Source organism: Cottoperca gobio, chromosome 8 (genome assembly GCF_900634415.1).
Source record: "Cottoperca gobio chromosome 8, fCotGob3.1, whole genome shotgun sequence".
NCBI classification, from domain to species: Eukaryota; Metazoa; Chordata; class Actinopteri; order Perciformes; family Bovichtidae; genus Cottoperca; species Cottoperca gobio.
In genome coordinates, this window is record NC_041362.1 from 20,104,233 (window position 1) to 20,128,392 (window position 24,160).

The 24,160-nt window shown below is 39.5% G+C and overlaps 1 protein-coding gene across 1 annotated transcript; it reads left to right on the forward strand.

Moving 5' to 3' along the window:
* The first annotated feature begins 15,348 nt into the window (after nucleotides 1–15,348).
* LOC115011716 (deleted in malignant brain tumors 1 protein-like) lies at nucleotides 15,349–23,935 on the forward strand. The gene is made up of 7 exons (XM_029436929.1): nucleotides 15,349–15,409; nucleotides 15,609–15,644; nucleotides 15,737–16,051; nucleotides 16,957–17,259; nucleotides 19,806–20,129; nucleotides 22,307–22,441; nucleotides 22,551–23,935. Exons 1-7 carry the CDS (start codon nucleotides 15,367–15,369, stop codon nucleotides 22,868–22,870), a joined length of 1,476 nt encoding a protein of 491 aa, XP_029292789.1. The 5' UTR covers nucleotides 15,349–15,366; the 3' UTR covers nucleotides 22,871–23,935.
* The last annotated feature ends 225 nt before the right edge of the window (nucleotides 23,936–24,160 follow it).

Genomic DNA, 24,160 nt, shown 5'->3' on the forward strand with positions numbered 1-24,160 from the left:
TTCTGCCCTCTGCTTTCTTCCTTACTTTTCCCTTCATCTCTTTCTATGCCCATATCTCCCCACCTCTTCTTAATGAGTCTTTGTGAGGGACAGTAGCCTTTTAGCAGGGAGAGGAGTTAATGGCTTTGCTGATGGCTGCTGCTAATGTCTTTGGGCTAATGGCCTTGGCCACCGCTGATGATAACCATGAACTAATAGCATGAATGACAGATAGCCTACTGCTTTCAGACTCACACTCTGTATCAAGAATAGATAGATAGTCTCAGGGGAACAACTAGGAAGTTCAGTCCCCCTGAATATAGCAATAATACCCAGAGGAGCCATCTTTATTGTTATTAGATATAAAGATGAAGGTGATGTAAGTGGGGAAAATGTACAGCCAAGAGCCAGATACAAGTCCCTCACTTACACTGTGAGTTTGCACAGCGACCAACCAGCCACAGAACATGTGAATTATTCCCAGTACTTTTGCATTTTTTAATCATTAACTACAAATGAACATACCCTAAGATTCACTGCTTGCCATTTTCAAAAACATAACATATCTTTTTAGGTTGTTTTTCTACCTTCCGAGATGAAAATAAACCTGCAGAGAATTGAAACTTCTTTGAGGTCCAGGAGGAAAGCTTGTACAAGGAACATGTAGTCACCTTTAACTTCTTTTCTTTATATTCATCATTGAATAGCACTGTATTTGCAAGCATTTTGAAAGCTTCTCACTTTGCTAGGTCAGACAAACTCTAGCAAGCTCGAGGTCCGTTGCAACTTTCTCCTCTTTTAAAATGAACTACCGCCCAGTATCCTAGGAATAACACCGGGAACAATTTGTTGTCTCAAAGCAATAAATCAGCTTATCCTCGATGGATTCACACCAAAAACAAATGGCAGTTATAGGGTGAAAAATGAAATAAGATTTAAAAAAAGAAAGCCTACTCCTTTGCAAACCTGGCAAATCACCGCATACAGTGATTCTCAATATGTAGATGACTTGTTTGTTTATTTTCATAAATACTTTGTGAATAAGGGTGCAGGACTGTTGCAACACGCCACATACACAATAATGGAGGAGGCACTCTTTTTGGTTTGTGAAGTTACAAACTGCTGGTTGCGTCCCACACAATTCTGATCGGAACTGGGGGACTGGTGGTTGAGGAGCGCTTGATGCTTTTTTCTTTTTTCTTTTTACCATTACTGTAATCTTTACCTAACCTACATCCCGTAGTTGCCATGGCCATGTGCATATGTTGTACAAACTTTTAAAATGTTTTGTTTGAATTAATATAAATTAGGGGTGTCAAGCGATTAAAAAAAATTATCTAATTAATTACAAGCTTTGTGATTCATTAATCTAAATTAATCTCATATATCAATATTTGGTGTGAAAAGTATTTCAAAATATTCAAATGGATTTTGGAAGAGGAGTGAATTATAAACTGGTCAACATGTCTTATTTCAATACTATTTCTCCAATATCTTGTTTGCTACAATTATCTTAGACAACACAGACCAACAGTTTGACATAAAGTGCCATTTCAAATCTGGCATAACATCTTTCATTGCACAATAAACGTTTAAAAGTTGTGCCCTTTGATGCCATGTGTAAAGCCTCCGTTAGCCCCCTGTCCTCTACCACCTGCAGTCCATTACAATACATTTCATGGAGTTGTTAATGTGTCTCAGGTAGACCGACTCATGCTGCGTCTGAACGCCTGATCGAGAGATGACGACACGGGTCGCTCACTTTAGCATCAGCGGCGGTGCTAGCTAGCTCCGAGCTAGCTGCTCAGTGCTTTTCGTTGCGGTGATATTTCAGCTTGAAGTTCTCGATGGTTTGAACATTCTTTGCTGCAGGAATCTCACAGAACGGAGCATCAACAGTTACATCCGGGACTTTATTAATGTAAACTTTCCATTCACTGGGCCAAGTAACGTTTTCTCATCCGCTCCATCATGATGACGAGGCTGCTGTTGCCGCGCCGCGTCGGTGACGTAAAAAGTCAAGGAGGGTGGGAGCAGTGGCGGGCCGTGCATTTCCCACCTAGGCCTTCAGTGATGTCCTACACAGTCCTTCCTGAATTATTCCACCTCTTAATACCATCATTATGATGCCATGGCTCCAGAAACTATACATTTAGACAGAAATGCAGTATAACCGGGCGTTGCATCACCTTAACATAGTCAAGTACAACAGAGTTATATTAATATTTCCGAAGCATTTATAATCAATAAATCCGCATTTCCCTATTTTTGTTCACCCTTTCGTTGTGGAGCTCCGTTTCCTTGCGCACTTGTTCGTTGAGCTGTAGATCCACTCGGCTCTCCCAAAGGTTTTCAAAAGCACCGTTGCTTGTAAGTGCCCAGCCGTGCTTTGGTGTCTCGTTGCTGCCTTGGTTAGACAACTCAAGTTTCCAAACACCAAATCGATCAGTTGTAAATAGCAGGCATTCCCAGCAGTACAATGTGCAGTGCCTCTCGGAGGCTGTGAGCCAGGGGTACCGCTCGTAGTTAGTCATTTGAAAGTGGCGGACAAACCCTGTGATAGGCTCTCTAGCATCGGGGTTGGCCGTTCTCTTCTCACGATGTCTAGCTTTTCTTGAAAAGTTTGTCTTGAAAATGCCGTTGTAATTATATCTGCGAGCAAATCGATCTCTTGTCCTCCTTCAGCCATTGTGGGTTGAAAAAAAACAGCTTGTAGAAATCTAAATTAGCTCGTTCAAGTTCAGTTTGCTAGCTCTGCATAGCTCTTCCTCTCAATAGTGCGTATCCAATCAAAAGACGTGGACGTGCTGACGTTCTCGTACGCCTGCTAGAAAGAAATATATCAAAATTAAATTTATATTCTGATGATGTTTAGGCCAGCAGAGAAGGCCTTGCTGGCCCTGACGGCCCACCACTGGGTGGGGGGGGAGCATGTAAGAGCGCGATTAATTTGTTAATTAATTCGCGTTATTTTTTCTGTGATTAATTAATCGAAATTAACGCACTAATTTGACAGCCCAGTATTATTTTACATAATACATATGTATATGTATTATATACATATTCTTTCTGGTTATAGGGTTGAAAGCCAATGCATAGAAAGAATGAAAGTCATTATATATGACCTACATGAGTTCCCTTATCTTGGGACCCTACACTCCTTCCCCAACAAGTGCTGTCGAAGGCATTTTACTTCATATTCTGAATTTGATATCCATTTTATATATTCGAGTAACTTGTGATTCAAGACAGGGTCAGTGTGAAAGCTTCCTCCTGGGTATGTTGACCTTGCTAACATGACCCCAATCAAGATCAGGACTGAGGGCTGGATCAAATTCTGCTATGCCTGGTGTGAACATTCATGTCTGGAGCATAGTAAGGATGTGGAACCCAAAATATAAACACATTTACAGTATGTTCCTACACGTTGACAGCTATAAAGACATTACAGTGAAGGATGCCTGCGGAGAATTGCCTTCTATATAGGAAGCACCTGGATCATTAGACCAAATCGCTCCCAAGTCGCGTGAAAGTGGTAATCAGAATCTTTCTTTACTCAGATGAGACTGTTAGTATAGTTTAAAAAATCCCATCTGTTCACAAGTGAGGTAGGATTAAAGACATATAAAATGCGATGCATTGAATAACGTGTGATGTGAGGAACCTCTCGCAGGGATGACTTTTTCCATCTTAGGCTGCAGTTGGAAGGTCATCCAGTGGCAAGATGAAGAGGAATCGAGGCCAGGTGGAGCGATGAAGAGCTAAGCGTCCCACAGAGGCAGAGCCACTTGATAGAGACAAACCATTACAATGACATACAGTCATTAGCCAACTCAGCTCTTTGCTGCCAGCTCAATATGTGCTGTAGCAGTTAGCATTCAGCTTGCGTTAATGGGGTAATTCCCATTCAGCTGGGATAGCAGCCGTATGAGCGATGTGTCACATCTATAGTCAGCTAGTGTAGCAGCCATGCAATAATTTCTCCACTCACTCCTGCATTAAATGACACTCAATCTTTGCCAAGAACGTGCCTCCGCTCCTCCATTTTCCTCTCGGCCCTAAATCACACCTCACTGTCTCTATTACATACCTCAACCGCTCTCTAAATTACTTTCCCCTCTACGTTCTTTTTCTCCTCTACTTCACCAGATCCCACTTTTCTCTTGTGTACCATAAACACTTTTCTAACTTTCTCCTCTTCATGGCAGGTTAAAACAGGCCTGTGTTTGACAATGAGGAGACCATAACAGTGTCAAGAATTAGAAAATGCTTTGTTGGTTGTTAGAGCTCAGATTGGAAGCCTTTGAATGATACATTTGTATTTGATTAAATGAAAGCGTTAATATTTTTTTTCCGGAGACACTGGGAAGCCTTTTTTATTACATCATCCTGGATTCATCCTTTTTTAAATCATTTGACCACACTATCAGTTCTGTCACATGGATGTTGTATTTGTACTATGTTGTTTATCCTGTACACACGACATCTATTACAGTCTGTGCATCCTGGGAGAGGGATCCCTCCTCAGTTGCTCTCCCTGAGGTTTCTTCCATTTTCCCCCTTTAATTGTGGAGTTTCTTTTAGGAAGTTTTTCTTTGTGTGATGCGGGGGTCTAAGGACAGAGGGTGTCGTAACCTGTACAGTCTGTAAAGCACACTGAGACAAATGTATAATTTGTGATATTGGGCTGTATGAATACATTTGATTTGATTTGAAATTTTGATTTGATAAATAGCAGTGGTGGAAGAAATATTCAGATCTTTTAAGTATTAATACCAAACATAATATGCTCCTGCATTCATTCGTACTTAAGTAAACGTATTTAACAATTATCAGCTAAATATACTTAAAGTATCAAAAAGGAAAAGTATTCATTCTGCAGTAAAATGTTTCCTGGATTAATATTGGTAATGTGCATTAATGTGGGTGTTGTTAATGCAAGTTGTTCAAGGATGTGCCAGTTCTTTTCTCCGCCAGGGGATCTTGTATGCAGTCGTTTGTGTGAGTGAGGGTGTGTTTCTGTGTGTGAGTGTGAGTGTGCGTGTGCGTGTGCGTGTGCGTGTGCGTGAGTGTGTGTGTTTGTGTGTGTGTGTGTGTGTGTGTGTGTGTGTGTGTGTGTGTGTGTGTGTGTGAGAGAGTGTGTGTGCATGTGTGTGAGTGTGTGTGTGCGTGTGTGTGTGTGTGAGAGTGAGGGTGTGACATCTGTCTCTGTCTTTGCCCGAGGCTGATCTCACATACTACAATCAGACTAATATTCTTTGTACTCATTCATGCTCAAGGACCTCTTGTGGTTGCGATGATTCACAAGTTTTGAAAAACCTGTTTTATTTACTGTTTTAAATCGTCATTGACCGCCGATCGGGGCCACTGTCTCAGTTTGGACTGTTTTGGGCCGTTTGTGTGGCTAACAGCTAACGGCTAACAGAACTGTACACACAGCTGCGTACTTCACTTTGGTCTCTTCCGTCTTTACAGTTTTGATGAGCTTTATTATGATTCTTTCCCGTTTAAATGAAGTGTGTTTGATGTCTGATTCATAAGGAGAATAGGTGTAAGAATATTTTCTTTCGTGAGTTTATTTAGTTTATTTATCACATTAAAGAAGCTAAGAGAGCTTATGGAACATAGAGACTTGCTGCTCAAACAGCTGATCTCTATCATTGATAAAAAAAAAGTGCTTAACAAAAAAGATATGTAAAAAGATACAAAACAGCAGTTAACTCACATATTAAATGGATTATTTTAAAATGATTCCTAGTGGGACTTTTACTCTATAGAGCTAGCAAAATAAATGTAATTATTTATTTCCTTAACATTTTTATTGTGTTTTTATTATGTCACTATAACTAACAACTATAGATAATATCAAAGTCAAAGACAACATTTAGACTTTAGGACGGTTTACATTCACTTTGGGATGAAGCAGGTTTGTCTGTAGCTCTGCTCCAGAGTTGTGGCGACATCACCGCGCTGACACACGTATGCCTGCAGGTGAGCTCGCTGCATCGCCCCGCCTCAAGGAGCGCTCTCTTCAAGCCTCCCCGTGCAAATTATTTTGTCTGTTCATCTCGACAGAGGAAGCCTCTTTTCTCCGGATGGCCAATTTCTTTGCGATCCTTCAGCTGTTCCCTTCATTTATAGATTTTGTCTTTTGCTTCTCACACTTTTTTTTCCCTTTTTCTTTTTTTTGTGCTCTAGTAATTTGTCATATTCTCTTTTGGCAGAATCTGTGTGTCGTTGTTTTTCTTTTGTTTTTCATTATTTAATATTGTGACATTCTTTGCCACCTTACTTTCGCAACTCATTATCACGTATCACCTTTTGTTCTTGCTAGCAAGTTCATACATCAATTTTAAACAGATTGATTCCTAGTTTTACATTAGTTGTACCAACTGACATTGAAAGTGTACCAGCCTTCCTATGAGTTGAAAGTATTTAGACATATATATATATATATATATATATATATATATATATATATATATATATATAGAGAGAGAGAGAGAGAGAGAGAGAGAGAGAGAGAGAGACAGAGAGAGACAGAGACAGAGACAGAGAGAGAGTGAGATCTACAATCCTTTTCCTGGGAGTTGTCATTGTAACCTTATATGTTGTGTATAAGACAAGAAATCCTTTATGTAGACTCTGTTTAAAAAACAGTCTTTTATATGCTACATGTACTACAAAGCAGGTTGCACAGAGCCCGGGTTGACGCTTAAAACAGAGATAACGCTCCACAACACAACAGTGGTTTCCTTTCTTTTCCTTTCACAAATATACTTATTGAGTTATCTTTTTTTTAATATGCCTCAGTACATTCATCATTACAACATTTACTCATTCAAATAACTATAAGTATCCTTTACCCACAGAATACACATATTTAATTAGCATCATTTCAACTGGCCATTAATACTTACATTGCATCATAGCTTCAGTTCACATTCAAAAATATATCTTTCTATAGAAATAACTTCCCGTATTGTTTTTACATTGTTAAAAAGTTTTCCCAATATTCTGTCAAATTTGAAAGGTTGCCCTTTAACACTACATATTTTTTTTCTGGGGTGTAATATGACAGTTCTCTCACTAAGCACTAAACTTAATAAATGTATGTTTTTTTCTGCTGTTATTATTAACAGTATTAATATCTTTTTAACATTATTAAACTCTTTGAGCATTTCTACCTCCCCATGTATAGATATCCGGTTGTCTTGTGTAATTACTTTCTGTAGTTTCGGAAATATATGTATGTTTATAAATATTGTTCCAAAAATAATTCAAGTGTGCACACTCCCAACACATGTGGATGAGTTCCCCATGAGGAGATGCACTGGGGCTGAACTGAACCTCTGTGGGGGATAAAATACACATGGTGAAATATGCTAAATTGCTGCATTTCATATGCAAGTCATGCTGATTAATAACATAGTGAACTATTAATGTATACCACTTGTGTTATTGAAGAAGGCTTCTTTCAGAGCCAGTGTGAACTTAAGCTCAGAGAACATTCAGTAGTTCAGAAGAGCAAGAACAACCTTGCAAGTAAAAGAAAACAGTATTCTTTGCATCACCAACTGATGCTTCCAGTGGCACCACGACGCATACAATTTGTTGTATTGCATCTTCGTCTGTGGACATAATGTTACAGCTCAGCAGAGATCTACCTACCTGTCTGTCTGTATGTGTGTCTGTCTGTCTGTATGTGTGTCTGTCTGTCTGTGTGTCTGTCTGTGTGTCTGTCTGTCTGTCTGTCTGTCTGTCTGTCTGTCTCTTAGCCCAAACTCACCCTGATCATCCATCCTCCTAATCCCCCCCTCATCTATTCATCCCCAACTCCACTTAGTGTTTTGGGTTTTCAGCTGCCATGGACAGAAAGCCCATTTAGACACAGTGTGCGTGCGTGCGTGCGTGCGTGTGTGCGTGCGTGCGTGCGTGCGTGCGTGTGTGTGTGTGTGTGTGTGTGTGTGTGTGTGTAAAATGGTCCTTATGCATCCATTTTGGGAGACGAGGTGCGTCAGAGCGTGAAGGCTAGCTGTCGGTCCGAATTACATTCAGTTGTTGGGCACTCTGTGTGTGTGCGTGTGTGTGTGTGTGTGTGTGTGTGTGTGTGTGTGTGTGTGTGTATGTGTGTGTGGGGGGGGGGGCTAGGAACACAGCCTCAGTGCTGTAAAACAAAATGAAGGAATCTCTGTCTTTTCCTACACTGTCAACGCTGCCTCTTAATCACCTCCAAAACACACACACACACACACACACACACACACGCACGCACACACATAAACGCACACACATAAACGCACACACACACACACACACACACACACACACACACACACACACACACACACACACACACACCTCCCATCTCTGTCTCCTGGGCTCTCTGCATTGCACAAGATGCATGTTTCTACTCACCCACTTCTCTGCCATCCTTACACTTAAAGTTTCTTCTTGTTTTTCAGTTCCGCAGTTCAGACATGACTTCTGGTAACCTTTATGTGCAGCCTCCTGCTCAGTAAGTGTGCTTGTACAGATTGAGAAAGAGATCAAGAAAGCAGAAGGAAACATTTTTTTTTAATGCTGCACCATGTTACCAAAATTCTAAATCCTCAAACATGTGAGTGTGTGTTTGCGTGTCTGTGTGTTTTAGAGCTCCAGCAGCAGATGAGGATATCGGTCAATGAGCATTACGCTCCCTTACACACAGCTAGTGCATTTTACAGTTCAGGCATGATGCTCTCCAGGATGAATTACAGTGAATCTCAAAGGACAAAAAAATGCATAGCCATCCTTTCATACACTCAAAGATAATAACTATGAATACAGAAATAACTGCTCATAAGAGCAGCATATTCATGTATAGTAGTATTTCCTGGTATAACTGTGTTAATCTCACACTGTATTCTTAGGAAATGTGTACTTATTTGTTAATTGTCCGTCCATCATTTGAGATTTACCAGATGTGTTTTACATGTTACATTAGGTGGAACTATGGCAAAAAGCTAATTTAACCTTGACAAAAAACCTGATTCTTATCATAACATATCAAAAAAATATTATAGCGGTCGTTGTCATTTTGTTCTTATTTGACAAAAGAAGAAATGTGTAGGCATGTTACAGAAAAAAACAAAAAAGCACTGTTGGAGTTCTTGAGAAATGACATGATTGTATTTGTATTTATATTTGAAAGATAGAACTAAAAAACAAAAGGAAGGAAAATATAAAGAACTAAGTGGAGAAACTACCAGAGAGAAAAGTTGTTCTAGAATTTGTGCAGAGTTTGTGCAGAAATGAAGAAGGTAAGAGGCTCAGTAAACTCTCCTGATGACAGTGCAGTTGGAGTTGAAAGCAGGTTCGGAGGAGGGTAGGTCGAAATGAGACTACCGCAGGCTTTAGGCTGAGCTGCCACAGGGCTGCGGTGGCAGTGTTCTCACAACAGTCACTTCCTCAGCCTTCTCACGCTATGAGGCTCACTGAGCTGTCAGTATCACTCTGTGTGCACTTATGAGTGTGCACTTTCTATTTATGGAAGCCTTAATTATAGTAGTATCAGGAAAGCTTTTGCATTTTTATTTTCTGTCATTTTGCAAGAGAATCCTTTTTTACATTTCCAGCTTGTTTGGAACAGATGGGAAATAAAATGTATAATATGAAATCCAAGATAGAATATGAGGCATTATACAAACACACTGTACATAGTTTTACATGCATCTCTATAAAACAGCACATCTCTGCACTAAGGATTACATATGTAACCAACATAACTACAATGAACATAAGAAGTAGTTCCTGCACTGTAACTAAAATACATCTTATAATATGAGGACTGTAGGTTTGGTAGAGTGCACCTGCTCTTTTAAAAACCTGTGCTGTGACGGCCTCTTATGGCTGCTTCTGGATACTACAGCCGGTCTACAGAGCGCAGAGGAGAAGTAAACTGTGAACTGGATCATGGGCCTCAAATCCAAATAGAGTCCAAAATAAATACATAGCATTACCTGTATGTAACCTAATAACAATGCTTTATCAAATAAGTTACAAAGTGATTCACACAATGCAGCAAATCCAAGTCAACAAATGATAAAATAATTCGATTATTTTGTCAAATAATTAAAGTAAATTAAGAGAAAATAAAATGTAAATAAAATTAAGAAAAGACAATTCAGGTAAAATAAAAAAAACTCAATTCAAATCAGGAAGTGCTCTCTAATAATGCATGTTTGAAGAGATGTAAAGGATGATACATACTTAGCCTTATATGATATGTTCTCACAAACACAAAACTTGCAAAACTCGACACACTAACCACGCAACCTTACACCATCCAGCAAAAGACTGTATATCTCTAATTCTCTTTTAAGAATTGTGTTTTTGTGTCAAAACAGTACACACGGACCATCATTTGAATAAGCTAACAAAGCACCAACTACGTATAGTATAGTATAACTAAAGGACACCGCTGGCTTTTGCTTATTCTGTGTGCAGAGCAAGAACGTTTACAATAAAGTGCTGTTGTATGTAGTGAACACACATACACATCCAAATGTGTAAAGTTCTAAATAAACCTAATTTTGCATCCTTAGCAGTTCCTTTTAAGAGATGTACACAAAGGTTACACATGTGAAACCTTTCAGAGACATACACAGCACATTCAAACAGTTATGACAACTACAGTAAACAGTGAGGAGTGAGAAGAGATTTTAGCCAACTATAGGCCGATATCTAACCTTCCCTTTCACGCTAAGATCCTTGAGAAAGCAGTTGGAAAACAGTTGTGTGATTTTTTACATAATAATAGTTTATTTGAGGTTTTTCAATCTGGATTTAGAGTTCATCATAGCACAGAGACGGCACTGGTGAAAGTTACCAGTGACCTTTTATTGGCATCAGACAAAGGACTTGTCTCTTGTGAGCGTTCCCTGCTCACTATCAGGACAAAGACCACACGGAGAGGAGGGACGAGGTGCAGTCAACAGTTTTATTTAATTGTCTCGGTCAGCCTTTTCAGGTTCCTTCAGCTTCCGCGATCAGGCGTGTTCAGGTGAATCTCGCCGTTAGCTTCCCGTTGACGATTCGGGACCCAGCCTAATGCAAGAGACCAGAACCAGGCCATCACCATGCATTTATTATGTGACTGATTACCTGATTCTGTTCAGCTGTCTGGTCTCCAGCTGGGACACTACTGTCTCTCCCCAGCAGCCGGCGCCCTAACCACACCCCACTGCCACATCTCTGTTCTTGTCTTGTTGGACCTCAGTGCTGCTTTCTACACTGTTGATCAGGACATTCTACCACAGAGACTGGAACATTGTATTGGCATAAAAGGAACCGCACTAAGCTGGTTCAAGTCCTATTTATCTGAGCGATCTCAATTTGTACGTGTTAACGATAAATCCTCCATGACAGTCAAAGTCAGTCTTGGAGTCCGGCAAGGTTCTGTACTTGGACCGATTCTATTCACCTTATATATGATTAATTTGGCCTCCAGCACCACCGTAAGGAATCTTGGCGTTATCTTTGCTTAGGATATGTCCTTCAACTCCCACATAAAACACATCTCAAGCACTGCCTTCTTTCATCTACGTAACATTGCAAAAATAAGACACTTCCTGCCTCAAAATGATGCAGAAAAACTAATCCATGCATTTGTTACTTCAAGGCTGGATCAACTCATTGTTATCAGGTTGTCCCAAAAAGTCGCTTAAGACTCTTCAGTTGATCCAAAATGCAGCGGCACGTGTATTGACAAGAACTAGGAAACGGGATCATATTACTCCTGTATTAGCTGCTCTGCACTGACTCCCGGTAAAATACAGAATATAATTCAAAATCCTTCTCCTGACTTACAAATCAATTAAAGGTCAGGCTCCAGCATATCTTAAAGATCTCATAGTACCTTATAAACCAACTAGAGCATTGCGCTCCCAGACTGCAGGGTTACTTGTGGTTCCTAGAGTCTCTAAGAGTACAATGGGAGCCAGAGCCTTCAGCCATCAAGCTCCTCTCCAGTGGAACCAGCTTCCAGTTTGTGTTCGGGAGGCAGACACCCTCTCCACATTTAAGATCAGGCTAAAGACTTTCCTTTTTGATAAAGCTTATAGTTAGGGCTGGCTCAGGCTTGCCTTGGATCAGCCCCTAGTTATGCTACTATAGGCTTAGACTGCCGGGGGACACCTCCCTGCACTCCTCCATCTCTTCCTCTCTCCCCTCCTCCCTCTCTCTTCTTCTCCCTCTAAATGCATTGTATTTGATTTGATTTGAAGAGATACTTCTACATTAGAAATGATACATCCTTTGAATTTACCTAATTGAATCGTGGACAGTGCATCCACACAATTTAATAATGTATCTTTTATGTGTTCTACGTGACAGAATGATGTAGTTTAAACATGCACAGGTCAAGTAAATCAAACATGATTCAACGACTCAAGACAAACACATTTTGGAGTTAGTCGAACACAATTCAGTTGTTTGAGATCATTCAATCATACACAATGAATTGGATCGACTTATTTTTCTCATAACTGTTTTCAATTGTATCGGATTTAACTTATATAATTAAGGACAGTTATTCAACATGATTGATTTCTCTTTCTACAGGCACATTTTTTTGTGTGTGTTTTTACCCAATACATTGACATAGGGATGCCGCAATGATACTGGTCTGAAATCATGTCACTACTTACCAGTCCTGAACTTTAAATAGCAGTTTACAGAGTGCCAGTGTTACTTGTACTCAATGGATTGAGGCAATTATTTTAGAGTTAATATACCAAAATGATCAAGATGTAAATCTATTTTTCACTGAAGGATGCATTCAGAAATGTAAAGGAAAGTCGTTTTGCTTTGACATATACAAAAAGGTTTGATATCATATAAAACTTATTTCATTACAATATGATGTTCAATTATTATCAAACTTATACCACATCACATATACATCAGAATATGGTCCTTCTTAATACCGTGACCGCCCACACACAAATCACGCGGTCCCACTGATCCGTGCTAAATTGAACATATACAAAACTATTAAGATTTGTCTGCTTGGACCAGACGTTTTGCCTCACAATTGTTCTTGAGGAGTGACTTTAAACCTCGACACAAAGTTAAACCGTCAACATTCGACCAATGTTAGTTAATAATAACATAACTTTTGAATATTTTAACCTGGATCACTTTCACTCATGGGTAAGAACTTTATGAGGCAAAACGCCATTTTAATGTTAAACACCAAGTGTGTCTGTGGTCGTCCCTGTTGATGTTTTGGATAATTCTATGAATTTACCAGAGAATACTGTATAAAAACAAGTCTTTATTTAAATTAGGTAAATTAAGGTATGTCTGCAATATTTTTCTTTTTTGTGCAGATTTACAAAATAAATGTTTGCCTTCCATAAAAGGTTTTATATTGATATTATTTTTTATTCGACAACATTTGGACTGTGAAAATACAGAGAATGTAGAGTAAATATCTTTATTATGTTTCTTCAAATCTATTTTTTTTCTGTTACATTACATTACATTTTAAGTTTTACTGTTAAAAAAACAACAGAAAGTTGTCTTCATTTCACATTGAGTAATAGGATACATATTGTTTGTATTTTTACATGACATTCAAGACCAGTCACTTGGGTAATCTTTTTCAAAAACATTGTTTGTTATATTTTTTGAAATTCTGTTTACATCCTATTAATAAATCAAATGCTCTGCCTGTCTGCCTCCCTGCTTGTCAACTGTGAGTACAAACAATAGCCGTGTTAATTATTTATGTTCATAATGATATGTTTAATTCATAATTATAGTGTTGGGGGAGTGGCTGAAGAGACTGGCTGTCAGTGTCGCCAACTTGACAACTTTTTTGCTAGATTTAGCAACTTTTGGAGCTAATGCTGCTTTCATTGGAAAAGGCTTGGGAACAATGGGCTGTTTTGTTCTGTTCTGTTGGATACTTTCAAAATAAGTCTCAAGATTACCAGCCATAGCAAGCAATTGAATAATCCTGTTATCTATAAAATCTATAATTTCCCATTACTTTAATTTACAGATTACAAACATTATTTTATGTTTAATATTTTTTTTAATTAGATTTATTTACTTTTTTTTTCAATAGCATTTACACTTAACTTAGAAGACAAATAAAACCTATAATAGATGTAATGAAAAATAATGTAGTCATTATTTCTGTAAAATAACCTCTTCTTTCTTTACAGTGTATGTTTCGCTTTTCTGGCAACATCCCTTCTTCTTTCTGTTTCTTGTTGTTTTCTTCTTCTTCTTTTGGCTGCTTGAATGCAGCTGTATAACAGTGTTAAAACACAGACGATGTTTTGGAGCTCTTTGGAACACTTTTGTTACTTCTATTGGAAGTTCTGATCCAAGATGTGAGATGCAGAGCTGAACCGCCGCTCTCTGTCCGTGTTTCAGCATGGAGCGCACAGTGCTGGAAAACGAAGGTGATTACTTCTCCAATATCTGAGTGTTTTTGCATTTCTGGAAGGACACATGTCTTACAAACTGCATCTCACTGATCTTTCTCAGAGACAGTGTGATGCTACATTTTCTTGCATTTTTAAACAAACCACACGAGTGTGCGGCAGGTCGGCACGCGCTGTGCTCTCACTTCATGCCAGAGTCGTGTTCAGCCAACTTAAACAACATTTAGCCCGCGCAAAATTGATCCGACACAACAGATAAACACCGACCAACTGCCATCAGCAAAATGTCATCTTGTTGGCAAATCGTCTAATGGCAGTCAACAAGACGAGGGCTCTGCGCGACGAACGCCACACGTTCGTCTTGGAGAAACCCAGCCTGGAACAAGGCGACAGGGAGGAAGTAAGGCTAGAGGCTAAGGTCTCCTCTCTATGCAGACCTCGCAGACCCAGACCACGGTTGAATGCCTCCCCTCCTACAATTCCAGACATTTTAAGGCCCAGACACAAGGCCTCACGTGTCTGGGCCTTGTTGATCAGTGAAAGACATTTTTTAATAAACGATTTCAATCCAAAACTCTGCAGCAGCAGGTTGGGTGTGCAACATACATTTCCATGGGGGTGTAGCCAGGTTAAAAGAGAGGCACCTTTCGTGACATACCTTACTAACCCACTTGTCTAGCTTCATGGTATACTCCTCTACCTGTCTTTCTTTTGATCAACAACTATTTTAAGAGGGTTGCTTCTGTGCTGCAGCTTTTGTAGGTTACTTGACTGGCTATGGTTTAGAGCTGCTGAGTGTTAGTACTGAAAAAAAATCCCAGAAAGAGGAAGCCTTCTGGGAAAGGCGAACAGTGTGAGATTTTTCTGTGCTCGGCAGTTTTAAGTTCAGTTTTCTGTTGTCAGTTCTGTCACTGATACATGACACAGCGCAGCCTTGGTGTCAGCCATGGGGAGCATACAACAGAGAAACCTTCACCATTTGGTCATTGGTAAGACAAATATTCCAAAAATGTATTTTGAAAGCAAAATTTGTTTATACAGCACAGCTGTATTGTTGCATGGTATAGAAATGATGTCTCTTAAAACTCGTTTTTCCCTTTAAAACAGAAACAAGGGAAACCTTTATTTCTGCACTTTTCAGCTTTCTGAATCTAATGGGCCAAGACATTTTTTCTCTTCTCTTTATAGTGTTTTTCCTCATGACCTCAACTTCACTCACTGCAGGTCAGTCAATTCTATGAGGTGATCCATAAAATCCTTTTAGTTTTCAGTTTACAGTCTTTGTGAAATATTATGTTGTATTATGTGTCTCATAGATGGTCAGATCAAATTAGCTGGGTATGGGTCTACTCGGTGCTCTGGAAGAGTGGAAGTCTTTTACAAGAGTACCTGGGGAACAGTCTGTGATGATAACTGGGACCTAAATGATGCTGAGGTAGTGTGCAGACAGTTGAACTGTGGTACGGCTCTGAGTGCCCCACAGTTGGCCCACTTCGGTAAAGGAACCGGAGAAATCTTGCTTGATGATGTGGACTGTTCAGGAAGTGAAAGGTATTTAATTGAGTGTCAGCATAGGGGATTTTCTACTCACAACTGTGAACACAATGAGGACGCTGGTGTATTCTGTTCAGGTGAGAAACATGTGTAATTATCTTCTGAAAATCAGGTAGACTCTCTCTCCCCTTCTCTCCCTCTCTATCTTTCTCTCTCTCTCTTACATTCATTTAATTTAAATGTGTGTGTGTGTGTGTGTCTGTGTGTCTGTGTGTGTGTGTGTGTGTGTGTGTGTGTGTGTGTGTGTGTGTGTGTCTGTGTGTGTGTGTGTGGGGGGGTATTGTTCTCTGTCACTTATGTATGTTTTGTGATCATTTGAATGTTTATGCTAATAAGAAATAGAACAGTCAAACATTCATATTTGGTCAGTTTAATATTTTCAACTTTCACACACTATTTACTTGAGTGTGAGATGAATTAAGTCAGCATGGTTATCAATTCCCAATGGCGTGCCCCCCCCCCACAACCCCAGAAACTAAAATCATATTTTCAGTTGGTTTTATTGTAATATATTTGGCACGTTTTTTTTTATTATACATTACCAAAGTACCCAAAGACCCACCAAGAAAACTTATATATAATATATATATTAGGGCTGTCAAGCGATTAAAAAAATGTGTCTAATTAATTACAAGCTTTGTGATGAATTAATCGTGATTAATCGCATATAACAATATTTGCTGTGAGAGGTCCGTGCAACAGGGAGGGGGCTGTCAGAGCTCCGTACTCCATACTTTCTGAGCTCCGTGCGACGGGGGGACGGGCACCGGGGACGGGTGCTGTCAGAGCTCCATGTTCCGTGCTGTCGGACCAAAAGTCAGGGGCATCTAGGAGCGCGATTAATCTGCGTTAATATTTTTAGCGCGTTATTTTTTCTGTGATTAATTAATCGAAATAAACACGTTAATTCGACAGCCCTAATATATATATATATATATATATATATATAATACATCTAATATTATATTGTTGTATCTTTCAGCGTCCCTCCCAATGGCCAGCATCTCAGTGAATCCTGTTGATGAGGTTATCTGGGGTCAAGACGTAAAGATCTCTTGTTCCATCTCAAGTCGACCTGAGCATCTTGTTATTGAAACATTCATTTTGGAAAAGGCTTCAAGTTCATTCAGTATGAACCAAGCATCAAGTGCCAACTCTGCCACCTTCAGCATGCCGAAAGTCAACACCGAAAACGAAGGATCGTACCGGTGTCGGTTTCAGGCAAAGGTTTCAAATCAAGCCTTCACCTCCCCCCTAAGTACCTCAGTCAGACTCTCTGTTACCGGTAAGAATAATTCATAAATAAATAAAATAAGACAACACACAATAGCAAAACCAAGGATAACCAGTAATATAGCAAGACCATTAAATCTTGCGGGAAAGGTTATATTTCTGTTGGAAGTAGCTACAATTCTGCATTGTTTCTGTGAATTACACTTTACAAATACAGACACTGACTCTAACACGCTGATTCTGAAAACTTGACCCCGACTGTGAAGTATGTCCGTGGACAGAAAGCAGGTTTAACAAACTCTGAGCCTGATTTGACTAACCCTGAGTCAGAGCGGGGGAAAGTCAACAAGTTCACTCATCATTTACCAGACCTTCATTCCCTTAAAGGATGATAATGAATCCGACTGTGTATTAGGCCATAGCATACAGCACGTTTTAAAAGGATTTCTTCAGCTTTAATCTGATGGAGATAAAAACACCAACAACAACAACTGAAGATGAAAAATAGATTAGAAGATTTAAAAACTGTAGATCAAAGACATAGAGACATGATTGTAATAATGTGACTCACATTTAAAAATGTTTTAAGGTTAAAATACAGTAGGTTTTAAAATGTTAGATATCTATTTGGATCCTGGCTCAACAGCACTCAGTGGCTTTATGTCAGCTGCTTCAACAGATGAATTAAATGTAAACATTGTCACTGAAGCTCTGTTAAAGGTCTAATATGTTACCTTTGTCAGTTGGTGTTGGTACGCACAGCCTTCCGTGTTTGCCCTTCCCCCTCGCCCCTTCAACACAGCAAAAAAAGAAGAACAGAGACTAGAGATCATCTTGCGATGTGATCACACTAGCCCCAGCCACTTCCTATCCCTTGCTCGGACCACAACCATCTTCAAACTCAGCCTTCATTATGATCTTGACTACACTTCTTTAAAGATTTGTGACAAAATGTGTACACAGAAAACATAAACACCTGGCAAAGTACTCAAAATGACTTCTGTGCTAGATTGCGCTACAGTAAAGTCAAAACAGTACCAGTGTCGCTGTCACGGCTGGTAAAGATCCAGGCAAAGGGCAGGATCTCTGCAGATACAGACACCACCACTCACATCTAGTGGGTCATAAGTGATGATTGAGAGGCATTATTTTTATCTAGTCTGTCTAGTCTATGGGGCGGTTTCACAGACAGAGTTTAGATTAAGCCAAGAATAGGCCTTAATGTGGACTAGTTAATCTAAAACATTTAAGTCTCTAGCATAAAGTCGCAGACTATAGAGTCTTGGAGTAAGGTAAGTAAGACTAAAGGAGAACACCTGGGTTAAGCCTCATTAGGTTAAGTATGAGCACGTGCTGTTGGTGTAATGGTGCTCATGAAAACCCGGAATGGATTTAAAAAACATATATATATTTTATAAAAGAATATTTGCTTTATCTACAAACAGCTTTGACCCCCTGTTGAAGACTTATGGGCTAGACTCAAGCAAATATATTATTTGCAATAAATGTACTCGAAAGGTTATTTCATCGTAGTCATTTAATGGATTACTCATATCAAGAAGTATTCGTATTAAAGAAAATGCTAATAATAAAACTCATTGATGATCAATAAGTTATCAGTTATCGGGATCATTATATTTTGGAGCAATATATTTAGGAGTGCCTATGATGTTTGTATCGCGAGCACACAGGCAGCGTGATTTACATCCAGCACCTACAAAGGCAGAGAAGAAGAAGACTGCTCGCTAGCAAACATGGAAGTAAACGACGCATGATTCAAACTATTTCAAAATGAAGCTTTAAAAAACCTTTTATAAAGGAAATGCACTCAACTACACACATTTTTTTATTTATTTATACAGGTAAAATCTCATTGAGACACATGGTCTCATTCTCAAGAGAGACCTGATCAGATGGTAACAAAATTAAAAGTCAACATGTTAAACGTACATTTTACGCCCCTAGCCCGAACTTTGTATGTAGTTGAGATCAAAATGAAGGCCTAATTCGACGATGGGTGTCGTATAGCAAGGGCGCTGGGAGTACAGGGGTAGGAAGTAATAATAATAATAATAATAATAATAATAATAATAATAATAATAATAATAATAATAATAATAATAATAATAATCAGGACACCCAAGGTCGCCTTACAGTGCATTTAAAAGTTAAAACATCTAAAACAAAGACGGAAAACAAATTAGTCAAACCGACATAGATAAAACAGGCAAGACAAGAGTGTGGAGTGACGGAGTGAAAGGAGGATCTGTGATAGCAAGTTGATTGTGTTTTACAGTGAGTAGGCCAGTTTAAACAGGTGGGTTTGGAGGTGGGATTTGAAAGTCATAATGGAGTCAGACTGTTTGATGTGTGGAGGCAGAGAATTCCAGAGCCTGGGCGCGGTGAAGTGGTGAAGAGGACATTGTTCCTCCAATTTACGCCCCTTTCCCGATTTGCCTGTCGCGTCTGGTGCGTTCCTATTGCAAGTGTTGTTGTTGTTGTGCATTAGTATATCTTTATTATGTGCGAAAGCCATCTTGATCTGATATTTGTTGATTTACAAATCCAGGGATTAATCCCGTTCCTTTTTGTTCTCAGTGCCACTGCAGCAGCCCAGCATCTCCCTGACATCTCTCAACAGAGGGCTGGACTGGGGCTCTGAAGGTGCAGAGACCACCAGGGGTTACAGCTTTGTCTTCACCTGCTCCATTTCATCCCCTTATCCTGGAGGTGTTTTCTCTCTCGTCTTCTCCGGCTCCAGCCTCAACTACACCCAGCCAGCAGTCAACAACTCAGCCTCCTTTGACTTCCCTGTAGCCGAGTATGAACACCAGGGCAACTACAGCTGTGTGTATGAAGTCACACTGTCCTCAAGAAGATTCACTTCTGAACATAATGCACCGATTAGTGTCATCGTTAAAAGTAAGTAGAATTTAAACTAAATGTTGCTATATTTGATGAACAATAACTGATTGAGATATAGGCTACAATTGACTGTATCTGGCTGCATCAGCAACACATCCACTTTTTTGTTAACAAGAATCAAAGACAAGCAATATGACCAAAATACCAATGAGTCATTACTAACATCGGCTTCTTTGTTATGCATATGATACCTAATCAAATTTGGAACTAGTCTCAGGAGCGTGCACGTGATACGAGCCCACAGAACAGTATCTGCAAGCGGAAAAGCATCCTCGCAAGGAAGCATGGTTTGGGGTTTTGCAGATTGATATATGTTGGCAAATATTAGCTCACGGTGGATATATGGTTTGTATATGTCGACAGGTAAGTAAGAGCTTACAGTGTCATCATTACCTAGTTTTTTTACCTGCAATCATCAACTAGTGGATTATAAAATTATTAAATGTCCTGCTCCCTTGATACAGACCACCGTCATGTTGTCATCATGTTAAAACAATTAACATTGGCAGATATATTGATTCCAGTTCTTTTGAACTCCAATATCTAGTGGCTAGCAACCTGTGATGACACCCATAATCTTTTCCTTTATTATGCACAACTTTAAGCCTTTATATAATTAAAACGGGTGAGTTATACATTGCCCGTCCAAAAGAAAGGTCTCACACTCTAATATTTCGTTGGACACCTTTAGCTTTGAGGACGGCACACATTCGCCGTGGCATCGTTTCAATAAGCTTCTGCAATGTCACAACATTTATTTCCGTTCAGAGTTGCATTAATTTCCACCAGGATCTTGTATTGATGAGAGAGAGGCACGAGGCATGATGGTGCATCACTTCCTCCGCCTCTCTTCTCACCCTGATGTGCCCGTCACTCTGGAACAGGGTCAATCTGGATCATCAGACACCATGACCTTCTTCTTGCTCCAGAGTCCGATCTTTATGCTCACTAGCACATTGAAGCCTTTTTTCCGATTACCTCACTGATCAGTGGTTTTCTTATGGCTACACAGCTGTATAGTCCCGATCCCTTGAGTTCCCTTCGCATTGTGCGTGTGGAAATATTTTTACTTTCACTGTTAAACATGTTAAACGTGAGTTCTACTGTTGATTTCTTACGATATGATATGATTCCACCAAACGTTTAAGTCTCCGATCACAATCATTTCTTCCTGAAGACGATGGTTCATCACGATCCTTCCAGGTTTTAATAATGCGTTGGACAGTTCTTAACCTCATTTTAGTAGTTTCATCTCTTTAGTTGTTTTCTTTGCTTGATGCAGGACAATAATTTGACCCTTCTGAAACTGATTCACATCCTTTCCACGACCACAGGATCTGTCTTCCCACAGGTTGTTTAAGAGATGAGAAGCTCCTCACCGCATCAGCTCGGGTTAAATAACTTGTTGCCAGCAGAAACATTAATCACTGCAGTAATTATCCAATGGAAGATCTTACCCATTTGCTTGGTTAAATCCAGGCGGTGACTTTTTTTTGGACAGGCAGTGTAAATAAAGGTTCACCGCCCATACAGTTATAATCAATAAGGAAATAAGCTGAATAGATCAAAACAGTTTTTTTGTACCAGGCTGTAAACATCTTAATTTCTGCTGTAAAGGTGGGCATTTTAACACGGGGGTCTATGAAGAGTGACTCAGCCTCCAGTGGCCATTCGAGGAACTGCAGCACTTCCCGATCGGCATCGTGGTTTTCAGGCGTTATTAGGGGGGGAATGGTGGGACAACTACTTTAGATGGGTGCAGAACCAGGAAAATACACAATTTGACATGATGCGCTTTTTTACATTTCTTCCCCCGTTTAACGCGGGTGATAATCTGACTGAGCACATACCTGTTCTCTTCAAATTTGCTGTTATCATGCCTAATTCCCCATATGTACGAGCTCTCAATTTGGCTAAAGTGAGCTATGTTTTCTCTGTTATTTTAACAGATGTTAATTGACATGTTTGCTAACTCCGGCATGTTCACATCTTGTATTTCTATACTGATGTTCTTGAACGCTCTCTGTCCCCAGACAAACACTAACAAAACACAGGAAGCAAAAAAGTGTTTTGACAATCTAGCAGCTAGTCTTTAAATCGATCAGATTATTAAACCCAAGGGGCGAAAAGGACAAAAATGTCAGGTAAAACTGATAAATGTTTTTCTCTCCTAGTGTCTCTGTTGCTGCTGGTCTCCTCAGCAGCTGCTGGGGGTCTGCTGCTGCTGCTGCTGGTCTTGCTGGTGGTCTGTCTGGTCTGCAAGAGAAGACAACGAGCCAAGCAGCCTGGAGCCCTCGTCCAAACTCAAAGTCTGTGCTCAGCAACACACACAGTACATTCCATTACTGACCAACTGTTACTGTTTGTTGAACAGAATTCACTCTGATATTCCTCAAACATTTCATGCTCGTGTTTCAGTGGCTGTCAGGAACAGTAAAGAGGAGGACGAGGAGGATGTCTACATGAATGTTAATCCGGAGGACACCGAGGAGAAACTCAAAAAGGATGAAGGGAGAGAGGAAGAAGAGGAGAGTGATGAAGATGATGATTATGAGCGAGCATCCCCTGATGTAAATTTCACAAAGGCCAACGAGGTCGGCTACAGTGTAGAGGAACACAGAGAAGAAGAAGAAGAAACCAGTGACGATGAAAGGGATTATGAAAATGTAACCCAGCCATTTGGTGAACAAACTATAGACATTTATGGAGGAGATGAAGATATTTATCAAAACCTTTGAGGTGTCCAATGGTTACCATGCATAAAGCACAGATTTGTTTTTAACTCACTGCCAACTAACCATTCAAATGGATGGTGTAGCTACATGTACATGACACAAAAAAAACATGCATTTGTTTTTTGATATGCCAAACTGTCCAAGAGTTTGGGTAGTTACGTATTTGAAGATAGGTATTTTCACCAATGGAACTTGAAGCCAATTAGTCCAACAACAAAGGTGTACAGGTTGATCTCTGGACGTGCAGTTTAATGAAGCCTTATTAGATGTAGTCAGTAGGTGCCTAACTCCTTAAGTATTTATTTTACGCATGTTTTTGATGAAAAAGTAATGCTACGTTTTAATCGTTTGTTTGAGAACGGTCCAAGTCCTGCATGGTTCTTTGGAACCCATTTCAATGTATTTCTATTTAAACTGGTTGATCACAACATTCTCTTTATAATAATCTATTTTACTGGCTACTACTTCTGGCTTCTTGCATTATCTAAGTACTAGAAAGACAGAATTAAAACCACTCTCATTTATAGAGTGGCATCAATCTTCTCATCTTACTCTCTGAAAGAAAGTGTTTTCCTCTCATTGTTACAGACTACATTTATATGAATACATTTTAAATACACGTTTAAATGTTGTTGGCAGGGTAAACGGTTTAATTGAAGTGTTTCATGTAGACTATACCTTACTTTGATATACTATTATATTCAAATAGATTTCCTTGCCTATCTTTTTGTACATGCACACATAACCAGATATAACCATGGGGAGTCTTTAGCTGGATGGTCTCATTCACCCATAAATAATGACCGCACTGGGCTGGGTGGTGTAATAATAGCCCAGTAATTAAGAGCGGAGGAGTCGGCAGCCATCTTGAATCTCCCTTTCTATTTGTGTCTGTGGAATCCCCTGGTTCACTGACACACTTCTTTATTTTTGCAGTAGTCCTCAAAGGCAGGAAGTTTAACGTTTGCATAGTTGATCCTGTGTACCATCTTGAATGATTAAAAGAGTCTGGTTTAAACTTACACATTCTGACCGTTTTGTTGTTCCAAATAAAATGTTGTAATAAAATGTTGTGATAGAATCCAAATTATTGAAATAAACGAGTGGGATAAACACCGGGATGCATTGAAAGGCATACAAGTCTGGGGAGCGAAACCATCTTTATAGTGTTAATGTGTAGATCATAGATCGAGGGAGGGTATTCTAGAATTCAATATTACGTTTCAATTGGTCGATCCTACAATCCTAACTGCTGGATTACATTGAATTCATCATTACTAATGCTGTTTACCA

Bases quoted from the DNA above. Each gene is read 5' to 3' on its own strand.
- LOC115011716 (XM_029436929.1), top strand. From the start codon at position 15,367: ATGGGGAGCATACAACAGAGAAACCTTCACCATTTGGTCATTG. The intron at 15,645-15,736 runs GTCAGTCAATTC...TGTGTCTCATAG, and splicing joins CTCAACTTCACTCACTGCAG to ATGGTCAGATCAAATTAGCT. The intron at 20,130-22,306 runs GTAAGTAGAATT...TTTCTCTCCTAG, and splicing joins GATTAGTGTCATCGTTAAAA to TGTCTCTGTTGCTGCTGGTC.